The sequence below is a fragment of the Pyrgilauda ruficollis genome, unplaced genomic scaffold (assembly GCF_017590135.1).
Source record: "Pyrgilauda ruficollis isolate IOZ18807 unplaced genomic scaffold, ASM1759013v1 scaffold45, whole genome shotgun sequence".
NCBI classification, from domain to species: domain Eukaryota; kingdom Metazoa; phylum Chordata; class Aves; order Passeriformes; family Passeridae; genus Pyrgilauda; species Pyrgilauda ruficollis.
This window is the reverse complement of record NW_024526044.1, coordinates 244,060-255,396: the sequence shown is the minus strand read 5'-3', so window position 1 is coordinate 255,396 and position 11,337 is coordinate 244,060. Positions and strand designations below refer to the sequence as shown.

At 52.5% G+C, this 11,337-nt stretch overlaps 1 protein-coding gene across 2 annotated transcripts; it reads left to right on the top strand.

Moving 5' to 3' along the window:
* The first annotated feature begins 8,605 nt into the window (after positions 1-8,605).
* On the top strand, positions 8,606-11,312 carry PPDPF (pancreatic progenitor cell differentiation and proliferation factor). Of its 2 annotated transcripts, none has more exons than XM_041478572.1 (5): positions 8,606-8,759; positions 9,536-9,624; positions 10,418-10,492; positions 10,639-10,735; positions 10,941-11,312. In XM_041478572.1, the coding sequence occupies exons 2-5, from the start codon at positions 9,570-9,572 to the stop codon at positions 11,050-11,052; spliced, it is 339 nt and encodes a 112-aa protein (XP_041334506.1). In that variant the 5' UTR covers positions 8,606-8,759; positions 9,536-9,569; the 3' UTR covers positions 11,053-11,312. The 2 variants fall into 2 exon arrangements, with proteins under 2 accessions (XP_041334506.1, XP_041334507.1); XM_041478573.1 differs by having other exon boundaries at positions 8,640-8,872.
* Positions 11,313-11,337: the final 25 nt, after the last annotated feature.

The window sequence follows — 11,337 nt, the reverse complement described above, 5'->3', positions numbered from 1 at the left end:
GGGGGACGAGGGGAGGAGGAGGACGACGAGGAGGAGGAGGAGGAGGAGAAGGAGGGAGAGGCGGGAGAGATGGGGGACTGGGAGGGAATGTGTAGGGATGGGAAGGAGGTGGAAGGATGGGAGATAAAGGGATGGAGGAGGATGGAGGGATGGGGAAAATGGAGAAGTGGGAGATAGAGGGATGGGAAGGTGAAAGGGGGGAAGGCTGAAGTCAGAGGGAGACAGCAAGATGGAAGATGGAGAGGTGGGAGGAAGATGGAAGGAGAAAAGATGGAGAGACAGGAGAGATAGAAGATGAAGGCATGAGAGGGAGGTGGAGAGACTGGAGGCAGAAGGATAGGAGGATTGGGAAAATGGAGGAGAAATGGAGAGGTGGAGGGGTGGAAAATGGAGGGATGGGAAGATGGAGAGATGGAAGATTGAAATCAGAGGGAAACAGCAGGATGGAGGATAGAGGGATGGGGGAAAGATGGGAGGATAAAAGACGGAGAAACAGGAGAGAGGGATGATGAAGTCATGAGAGGGAGATGAAGGGATGGAGGAGATAGAGAGACTACAGACAGAGGGATGGGAGGAAGACGGGTAGATGGAGGGAAGGGCTGTTTGGAAGACAGGGCAAACGATGGAAGTGCTGGCCCAGGGAGACTTGGACTCCCTGCGGCAGCCTGGGAGTGAAGGGACAGGGCTGGCTTTGGAGGGGGCCACCAAATCCCACATCCCTTGCTCTGCCCCCAGTGGTGCAGAAGGGCTGTGCTCCCACCGGGGCTGGGAGGAGAGGGAGGAGAGGGGTCCCTGCAGGCCACAAACACGACCCTGGGCAGACCCTGGGGGCACTGGCCCACATCTCTGCCTCGCTGGGAACGCATCAGTCCAGGAGCAAGTGACAAGGCAAGGGACAAACACAGCAAAAGAGATTTCTGCACCTGCAACACGTGTGGGGGCTGCTCATGGATTTGTGATTTAACAACATCATCTCATTTTTAATGGGAAGTAGGGTTTGAGTCCTAGGAGGACAAGGAAACCATAAACCTTCAGTAATATAATGGCATTTTTTTTTCATAAAAAATAATATGTAGTGGTCAGAATATTTATGTCTGTGTCAACTGTGCATTTCCAAGGCCAATCCAAAATTTTCTGTGTCCCAAAGCCAAATATAGGTCAAAAGAAAGCTAATTTTGACTAAAACTATGAAATAACCCAGAACAATTTTATGGCCCAGACCATCCTTCCAGTGAATTTAACAGCTAATTTAGATACCCTAATGAAAATACTCTTACCTTCCTAGACTAATGGTTAAAAACTTATCATGTGGATAAAAATGTTCCTAACTTCTCATTAGTGCTTAAAGGGAGGCTTTTTTAATGAATACTATAGCTCTCTGGTATTTTCTTAGAAATATGATAGTCAAGCTATCTTTTGTTTTTATGAAGCATTCCTTGCACAACATAAAATGCACTGAGTGCCAGGAAAAATAAAAAAGAAACTTCCAAGGAGAAGGCTCTAAGAGGATTTAAAGAGATTACCCCAGCCTTGTTTTGGGACAGGGGTAGAAGCTTTACCACAGGTCTGGATGGGCTGGAGATGGACAGCAAGTGTGATAACGTGGAGGAGGGAAAGGTTTATAAATCCCTTATTCTTCCTATCCATATTTTAGTGCTTTGCCCTTTTTTTACACAAGGTCTGAGGCAGCCTGGGAACTGCCCTAAGCAGGGCAATGGCTGAGTTTGATAATGAGGATGGGCATGGAGTAAATCCTGGTCACCTCTGCCAGGTAAGCATGGGATGGGCCTCTCCTGCCTCCTTTCCTTCTCCAGTAAAACGAATTTTTGTTTCCACCCCTTTTCCCAGGCAGAAAGAAGGGAACTGGGCAGTGCCCTGTTCTGCACTGAAATAGAGCCTGACAGCCCATCAGCCTATAAATAGTCCAGGACCTGAGCAGGAGAGAGGGCTGTCAGACCTGGCTAATCCTGGCTCCCTTAAGCCACTTTACCCCAGCCTGGAGAGGCTTAAAGCCACAGCTGTGTGCCCAGGTTTGGCTGGCACCCGGGGCAAAGGACTTCACCGAGCACATGTGGTCCCGGGGACCATCAAGCTCAACTGCCATGCCTGAGTGGAATAATTTTCCCTTATAAAAAATGGTGTAAATTTTCCCTTAAATGTTCAGCCGTGTAAAATAAGAGACCCGAGGAAGTGAAATCTGAGGGCGGCTGAAGTTTAGCACCTCGTCTCCCTCCATCTGTGTCAGACCCACGGCCCCCTGGAACAATTCCCCTCCATCATACTGGGGCTTGATTCACCCTCCCTGTAAGCCATCACCAAATGATTTAGGATGACTCAAGAAAACAGAAACCCGCTTCCTCAGAAGGGATGGGCAGGCTGCACACAAACATGGCAGGGACCTCTTACTCCTTTCACCATCCTCACCTCCACCCCATCCAGCCCCACAGCCCCTGGGTTGAGATCTGGTGCTTTAAAAACTGGGCAAAAATTTCCATTTGCCCAGACATAACAACTGGAATTTATTTTTTTTTCCCCCAAGAGGCCCTCACAGTGTGACTGGGAGAGGGAATAATCCGCAGTGCTGGTAATTTGTATGGATCTGGGATGTGAACACTCCAGGCTGCCTGCCTGGATTTGCCTGGCTCTGGGGGTGTTTCTGCCCGTGAGTGTTCAGCTCACTGAGCAATTGTGTGTTTGTGGTTATAAAATGCAGCAGGTCTCTGAAGGAGGGGGTTTGGGCAGGGCAGATGGCAGCCACAAGGAATGCCAGCCCAGATGTTGCTCCAGAAGCTCTGGTTTCACAAGGGAGAAGTTGGGGCTGGACAGAGGGATGGCTGTAAATTGCTGTTTTCTTTCTATGCAAAGAAATAGAGTCCTTGAAAGGAAGAAGTGCAGCCTGGCCTCAGGCAAGAGCCATAGGAAAAGCAGATCCAAGGTGGGTAGGGCAGTGGTTGTCCTCTAAAAGGCAGTTTGTGGAAAGAGTGGAGACTGTGAGGTTTCCTTCTTCCCATGTTCAGGCTTTCAGCTCCTTCCACACCAGCCGTGGAGGCTTTGCTGAGGTTTTGCACCCTGATATTTCAGTATTTACCATCTTCTGTGGATGGACAAGCTCAAAACACCGAGGCACTGACCCTCCTCTGCTCGTGTACTCATCGTGCATCCCATGGCAATCCTGACTGCTGGTGCACACAAACCAGGCATTCCCATTGCAGCTAAACCTCAGATTAACTGGTGTTAAAACTGGGTGGCATTTCCTGCTGTACATCCCAGGGGTTTCTAGAGCATTTTTATCTGGGGCTGGCTTTGGGATCAAACTTTCCAGGTCCCTGTGTTTACATGCCATGACCCTCCCAGTGTGTTTGCCTGGCAGCACTCCTGGCCCAAGGCACCACATGGGAAAAGATCATTATAAAGGATTATAAATCCCAGACTGGTTTGGGTTGGAAGGGACCTTAAACATCATCTCATTCCAACCCCACTGCCATAGGCAGGGACACGTTCCACTCGACCAGTTTGTTCAAAGCCTCATCAAACTGGCCTTGAACATTTCCAGGGATGGAGTAGATTTCATGGACTTTTAACATGAGCAGGTTTTTCAGCTCATGCTCATGTTGTAGACCTGGAGAGGAGAGATAAAGACAGGATTTATGGGACAGAAAGGCAGGGGAAAGAGGAGAAAGGGAGTATTTTGAGGTCCTGCACTCAGCTCATGGTGCTGATACCTTTAAATTGGAGCCAGAGATTTAAAAATAAACTTTGGAAGTGATAACAAGACATCCAAGTCCTCCAGCCACTTGGCCAGCTGGGGATGGAGTCTGGTGTCATCCCTGATGGGACAGCAGAGTACCTAGTGCAGGCTGGGCTGCTCCTCAGGACCCACCATGGTGCTCACACCACTGGGACCTGCCCTGTGGGGTTTAGTCACAGCCATTGGGGGTCCAGGGTGATCTGAGGTAGCAATGCTGGAGGGACAATGCTTAAAGGCCTTGAAAACTGTCCCCATTCATCCTGGGTGTCCGTGGTAGCACTCAGCACTCTTCCAGGAACCCCTTTTCCACCAAATATCTGAGTTATGGGGTTGAGGCTGTGGAGGATAAAACTGCTCAGCCTGTGCTGCTGTCCATCTGGGAAGCAGCCAGGATGAACATTTCCATGCCTTGAAATATCTTTTAGCACCAGGGAAGGAGACAAACACCATTTCATCCACATCTCATCAGGGACACTGTGACATTTCTGGTGCCTGGATGCAACATCTGTGGGGGCTGCGAGACTCTGATCCCTTAAATCTCCTCGTGAGCTGAGGATGGGGCAGAGCCCAATCTAGGTCAAGCCCAAATGAGATAAGGCACCTCTGCCCTGTGGTTTAGTGCTGTTTGCAGGATGCTGCCTTGCCCCTGGACCATGCTGGGTTTTCAGCAAAGATGTCTGGTGCTGTGTCAAGCCACAGCAGATTGATGTGTTTGTTTTGGCAGCTGTGCACATCTCTCAGTTAGGAAAAGCCTGATTAATCCCAGGGATGGCTTTTCCTAGCAAACCACAGCCACTGAGTGAAAAGAGCCCTGGCTGCCCACATCTTTTGATGGCTTTATTGGAAATGTTAAAGGAGATACCTGGATAGCAGCATAAGCTATGGGTGCATCCGAAGGGTGAAAAGAAGATCAGAGAATTTAATGAGAAATTTTTTGCTGAACCAACCCCCATCAAAGCCCTAGGGTTTATATTGGTGAATAATTTGTTTTCATGTGGTGGTAGTGACTGGTAGTGGCATCTCCCCTGATCCCACAAAGGAGTTGCTGGTCTAGGAATTTTCTGTAGACATGGATCCTGCTCAGTGTTGCTGCTGGTTTCTGCAAGATGATTTTCCAGTTTTTTAGAGAGGAACAAATGAACCATAAGTCAGGAACTTGTGGAAGCATGTTCACCACAAGCCTCTGGATTACAGCAAGCAGCTGTCATCTCTCTTCACTGGCTTTTCCAAATTGGAGACATCCCTTTTGCACAGATAAATCAGACACTTTGTGACTCTCTGTCTCTCTCCACTATGTATTTTCAGATCAGACTCACAGTTCTGGGAGTCCTGATGCCAATTCCCTGTGCCTTTGGGAAATCAGACTGCAGGTGAGGACAGTAGCTGAGGAGGTGAGGAGCAGAGCTGCTCCCATCACCATGGGGACAGCGATCCATATCCTGATCTGACTTTGGTTTATTCTCCTGCCAAGGAGGCACTTGGGTCACTGCTGCACATGTCCCAGAAAGGCAGAGCACAATTTCCACAGGACAGGTGAAATATGCTGCTCAAGCACTGTGCTTCAGGAAAGTCTTTCCCTGCATTTCCAGGACACTCCCTTTCCCTATTTAAACCCATATAGGCAGGGGAAGGTGTCCAGGCATTTCTGTCAGGCCACAACCTGAGCATGGGCTTGGTGTCACAGCTGCTCTGGCTCTGACCAGAGATGGCCCCAGTGTGGCATCTGGGATGAATATTTCGGGTATTTATTATCCATAGGTGGCAGCAGCTGCCTGTGCCGGGCGGCCGCTGCCCTAATCCCAAACCTGGCAGCGAGAAACAGAGCCGGGAACAGGCAGGGGAGGAGGAAGAGGAGGAGGAGCGAGAGAGGGAGGAGGGGAAAAGGAAGACAAGCCTGAGCACAGGTCCTGCCTGCTCCCTCCTCTGCAGCAAGAGGTCCTCAGCAGAGGGAGAATCAGGGAAGCGCCTCCGTGGGGCAGGATCAGGCTGCACAGCGCTGTGGAGAGCTCAGGTCTGCGTTACTGATCAGACTGCCGGAGGAGCTGGGGCTGCCCCATCCCTGGAAGTGTTCAAGGTCAAGTTGGACAGGGCTTGGAGACCTCTGGATTAGTGGAAGGTGTCCCTTCCCATGGCAGGGAGCTGAAAGGAGCTGAGCTTTAAGGTCCCTTCCAGCCCAAACCAGTCTGTGGTTCTGCTGCTGTGCCAGGACTAAGTGCTGCCTTCTTACCCAGGAAGAAAATTGCTGCATACTCTGATGGGGAAGGGGCTGCTGGGCGACCTTTTCTTGACCAAATTCCTGGAGCCACTGGGATGTCACATCCCTAGGAAGATTGTGGTGGCAGCATGAAGCCACTGGGGTACCCCAGACACCCACTGATGCTGGCCCACAAGTGCTAGTGGAGTCCAGAGCCAGCAGCTCCTTCAGCTCTTCAGCTTTTGCCAGCTTCCAGAAATTTCTGCCAAGTTCAAAATCACACAAAAGCCTCTTCCTCAATGGCCCACACAAATGGCAGATAACAAAAGCCAGTTGCCAGAAGCTAAAAGCCAAGCAAACTGGATAGACTTGCAGTCCTGGGTTCTAACCTAGAGGCTCTAATGAGAGGAAAACCAAAGAGAAAAATCTATCCAAATCTTGTCATCTGCTCACTTTAAAAGTACAATTTCTTGATCAATAGAAATGAAATGTATCTTCCTCTTTTCAACACACCTGATATGAACAGGCTTTGTCCTGGGAAACCAGACTGGCTGCTCAATCTCCCCTGGCTGCTCTGTCCTACCCATGCTGCTCCTGCTGCATCATTAAGGCAAAATGGAATTGATTTTGAGAGGAAAAGCAGAACAAGGCACGATTTGCTGGAGACGAATCCCCCTGAAGTAGCAAAACCCCAGTTCACCCCTCATGTCTGTGGGGGCAGCATCACACCCCCAGTGTTATCTGCTTAATGAGCTGATCCTTTAAAAGCAGCCCCAAATGTGGGTGTAAGTGGTGTAATTGCACAGAGGGATTGGGGCAGGTTTGTTCATTTCTGCTCTATCATTAATTAAAGCAATTAGCCTGCTCAGGCTCGGTGGGGTACACAGCCGTCCTGTACCTGCTGGGGAGAAGATAATCCTTTATAGAATATAATCTTTCTATCAATACACTCTAATTGCTCTGTGCATTATTAGGGGGATGGAGGATGCAGGAATACATCTCTAGGGAGCTGAGGAGGAACCTGAGAGATGACACAGGCTACACTAAAACAAAAGTGACTTCTCATGTCTGAAGCACTGAATTTTTAGCCTTCTATCATTCCCTTCCAGGCCAGGAAAATCTCCCAAGCCTGTGCCCTGGAACTCTCCATGCTGTGTAGCCAGGCAGGGCTGGGAGCAAATGGACTGGGAGTGCCAGGACCCTGAAATCCAACCAATGATCAAACCCAGTCACGCAGCACAAAAGCAAAGCCTTATGCTGGGCATGAAAACAACCACGTGGCTGTTTAAACTGCCTGTTGGAATTCGTGTATTCAAAGTCCATCTCAACCTTCAGCCAAACTGGAAAGCACTGAGTCAGTATAATCAGTGGGGAAACTGAGGCACGGCTGGAGGAACTCGGTCCCCAGCTGGACCACACACGTGCTTGTGTTGTGCTTTAACCTCTGGAGTAAATTTTGGAAAGAATCTATTTATTTACAGACTTGTGGTGCCAAGGCTTTCCCTGAAAGCTGTGCTGGCTGCTGTCCTCGGAGGGTGCGTGCAGTGTCCATGCCAGCAGCCACGGCAGTGGGCAGTGTGGCCTTCTTGTGTCAGCTGGGGACGTGGCTCACACGGAGTGTCCCCATGCTGGGGTGGTCACACCCCACTGAGAAACACACCCCTGAGGGCAGCTCGGCCCTTTTACTGCCCCACGAGCTGTGCAGGGAGATCGATGTCCTGGAGCAACCCAGGGCAGCCTCCCCTGGCACTGGTTCCTCGTCCTGATGATTAAAGAATAACTCCAGGTTAATAAGGAAAAAAACAACTGGAGGGGAATGAAGCTCGTTGCTGGAGGAGTTTGTGACAAAACCACCCCAGGTTGGGATGTGGGCTCCCTTCTGCCTTCAATCACTAAATGGTTAAAGCATCACTCCCCAAAAATGTTCTTTCCCACAGCTGCACCCAAACTGCAAGGTTTTACTGCAGCCCTCAGTGTGCTGGGCTGCAAAGCTCTGCTCTGGAGCATTACTGAATTTTAGGGGAGAGAAAATTAGCAACATTTTAGGTATGACAAGTACCAAACTGCCTTTGTGGAGATACCTTAAGGCTCTGGCTTCTCTTAGAGTGTTTTGTTCTCAACCTCATTTCCATTCCAAACAGAAAGAAACTTTCTCTTCAACAGATCTGCTTCCTCATACACACATCTATTGCCTTGGCTCTCCCAGCCTCACATCCCACAAACCAGTGGTTTATGAGCAGCACCTGTACAGGATGCTACCCTGGTACCCAAACACAGAGGAGCTGCTCTGTGCTGTGGGTTGCACTTTGGCCTTGCTGCAAGCGTTTCCTCTGAAGTAAAGGCTTCTTTTCCAAAACTGATAAAACCCAGCCAACTCAGAATCCCTCGAATCCGTATCTATTTATTTTTCATGTTTACCCTCATTTTAAACGCAGCATTGCTTGAAAGGAGAAAGAAACTCCTCCAGCTCGGAACTGGAGCCGCACCACCTCCGAGATGAGGAGCGGGATGAAGAGCGGGGTGTGGATTTTTGGGAGCAGCCCCCTCTCCCCGCGCTCGGGCCGCTGTCGGGCCGTCCCGCGATCCCTCGGCGGGTGTCCCCTCTCCCCGCCGCGACAATCGCGACCGAGCCAGGGGCGTGTCGGGGCCCGCCCCCGCTGCCATCGGCGGTGCCGGAGCGGATAAAGCGGCGCTGCGGGGGCGGCTCGGCAGCGCCGCGGCTCAGGCCGTGCGGTGCGAGCGATCCGCGGCCCCGTGCCGGACCCCCCTGCCCTGCCCGGCCCCGCCGGAGCCCGCCGGAGCCCGCACACGGCCCAGGTGCGCTGCCGGGGGGGACAGGGGCGGCCCCGAGGCTTTGCTTTGCCAGGGGGCTGCGCTGGGTGGCTGTCGGGAGGAACTTCCCCGTGCCTCAGTTTCCCCGCGAAGGAAAGGTTGGTTCGCGGTGTCCGCCAGCTGTTGGCGGCTGGCGCGTTTGACCCCCTGAGGGGTTTTTTAGAGCTTTTTTGGGGAATTCTTAGAGCTTTCTTGGGTCGGACTGGGGGAAGAGTTAGCTGCTGGCAGGAAGGTGTTTTGTACCCGGAAGAGGGAAGGAACTTCTCCAGTTCAGAACTGGAGCTAGACCACATCAAAAGTGAAGGGCGGGCAGGTTTGTCCCGGCTGTGGCTGATGGGGAGGCTGCTGAGGACAGGCTGGGGCTGGAACTTCTTGCAGGAACACCCTCGGTGTGTGCCCCAGCTCAACATTTCTTTGCTTCTTATGCAACATCCGCCCGCGATTTTGTAACTCCAGATGTTGATCCAAGGAGGGGAGCTGGGTTCCTGCAAGAAAAACACTCGGGGTGGGGCTGGGGGCTCGGGAAGGAGCTGTGCCAGGCTGTGCTCTGCGCAGGCAGTCGTGTATGATGGAATTATTTTGGCTTTGCACGTAGCTCTTGGAGCTCTGTGGATTTAATCCGTGTGCAGTGAGCACCAGCCGCCGTTCCCAGTGCAGGGCTGCACGTCCAGTACTCACACTGGTTCCATTTACACCCCTGCAGTTTTTGGGGTGCAGGGGCGGGTCAGGGTGGGTGCTGACAGCTGCCTCTGTGCTCCCAGGTTTAGATCTGCACAAGAACCAAGATCAGGAACCATGGCATCCATCCCATCCAGCGGCTCGCTCATGGCCACGCACAACTATCGCAGAAGTAAGGGCAGCCTGGGGGCCAGGGGGGGCTTGGGGTGGTGGGTGAGCACATGGGGGTCTCTGCCAGCTGTGGGGGGCTGTGGCTCCAGCAGAGATGGAGCTGAGCTCAGGTCTGTGCTTTCAGCTGCAGCCCCATGTGAGTGTTTGCTGAGAAAAGGGCACAGCCAGCAGTGTCCCTGCTGCTGCCCAGACCCTCCTTGGGGCCCCCCAGCCCATCTGTACCAGCTGGTGAGGGGGCTCAAATCTCTTCAGTTGTTACTAAGATTGTAGGGGATGGGGTGGACGGTTTCACCCTGCACTGTTGCTTCAATAGTGAGCTCCAAAACCAGTCTGGGCAATGGCTGTTCCTGGTACCTCACCCAGGAGAGAGTTTCTGGTTTAATGGATTGCTTAAACCAGAGGGAATTAAAGGATTCTCCTGAGATGAAACAAGCAGCAGGCTTGTAGCTGTTTACTAAAAGCACATGGATTATACACAGGAATTTATTTGCATCCGCTTGGCCTCAAGTCGTCTGCAGAGGCCTCTCAAAGCCACTCAATTTTGTCCTTGGGGTTGCAGGTTTTTTCCTGCAGAGGTGTCCAGGTGTTTTTCTGCTCCCTGTGGTTGGAATCTCCCCAGTGTTCTCTTCCTAGTGGTTTTTACTGGCCTGGCACTAAACTGGGCAAGTAGTGGAGTGAGTCAGTGATGAGGCTGAGCCGTATCAACCAGGCACAGCCTCACCAAGGCTGTGGTTTCCTTCTCATGGCACAGCCATGGGTCAGCAGTGGTTCTGATGGCCATGATTTTTCCACAGGGCGCCTGAGCTCCACATCCAGCACCAGCTCCTGCAGCTCAGAGTACTCTGGGGAAGTCATCCCCCATGGCCCGGGTAAGTGTCACCTGTCCTGGCTCACTCTGCTCCCAGTCCCTCCTTGGGAGCTCTTACTGCAGGTGACCCAGCCTCTCCTGTGGGGCGAGGCTGGGGTGCCCAGGTGGCACTGACCTGGACTCTCCCTGTCATGCACCGTTCCTCAGACCTGCCCAAGTCTGACCCCGGCCAGTGGTGGGCCAGCTTCTTCTTTGGGAAGACAACTCACCCAGCCATGACAACGGTGTCAGAGTCCCAGGAGAGGTGAGTGCTCACACGGGGGAGCACCAATGCAGCACCCAGGCCACGTGGGGCTGTCGCTGCTGCATCCCCCCGGGCGCATCCTGACCCAATGGACCGCGTCCTGCCCAGGGCTCCCGAGCCTTCGCTGCAGGAACAAACGCAGAGCCGTAGTGCCACGTCTGGGGGCTGGCACGATGGCTGACTGTCTCTCTGCTGTGTGTTACAGCCTGGGAGCTCTGCGGGTGGCCACAGGACCCGTAGCCTGCGGGCTGGTGGCAGCCCCGGGCGCAGGGCGGAGGCGCCACGCCAGCGAGTCCAGCGCGGGCCCCGCGGTGTGATGCGGGCGAGCATCCCGGCTCCGGGGTGCTCCCTCCCACCCCGGCGGGCACAGCCCCTCCCCTGTAGAATAGCCGGCTGCTCCAAGCAAAAAATTGCGCTGCTTTCTGATGGAAAAGCGCAGCAACCCCGACGATTCCACTCCAACCTTTTTTACTCTCTCCCGGTGTAACTAAGCCCTCTCGAAGCAGATGTGGTAACACGTTTTTATTACCTTCAACTCGTACAATGGCAATGAATAAACTTGAGCAGCCTTTTAAAACGTTTGTGGGTTGTTTCTGTCCGGG

Coding starts and splice junctions, on each gene's coding strand:
- PPDPF (XM_041478572.1), top strand. CDS start 9,570: ATGGCATCCATCCCATCCAGCGGCTCGCTCATGGCCACGCACAACTAT. Junction 9,625..10,417: donor CACGCACAACTATCGCAGAA/GTAAGGGCAGCC, acceptor ATTTTTCCACAG/GGCGCCTGAGCTCCACATCC. Junction 10,493..10,638: donor AGTCATCCCCCATGGCCCGG/GTAAGTGTCACC, acceptor ACCGTTCCTCAG/ACCTGCCCAAGTCTGACCCC.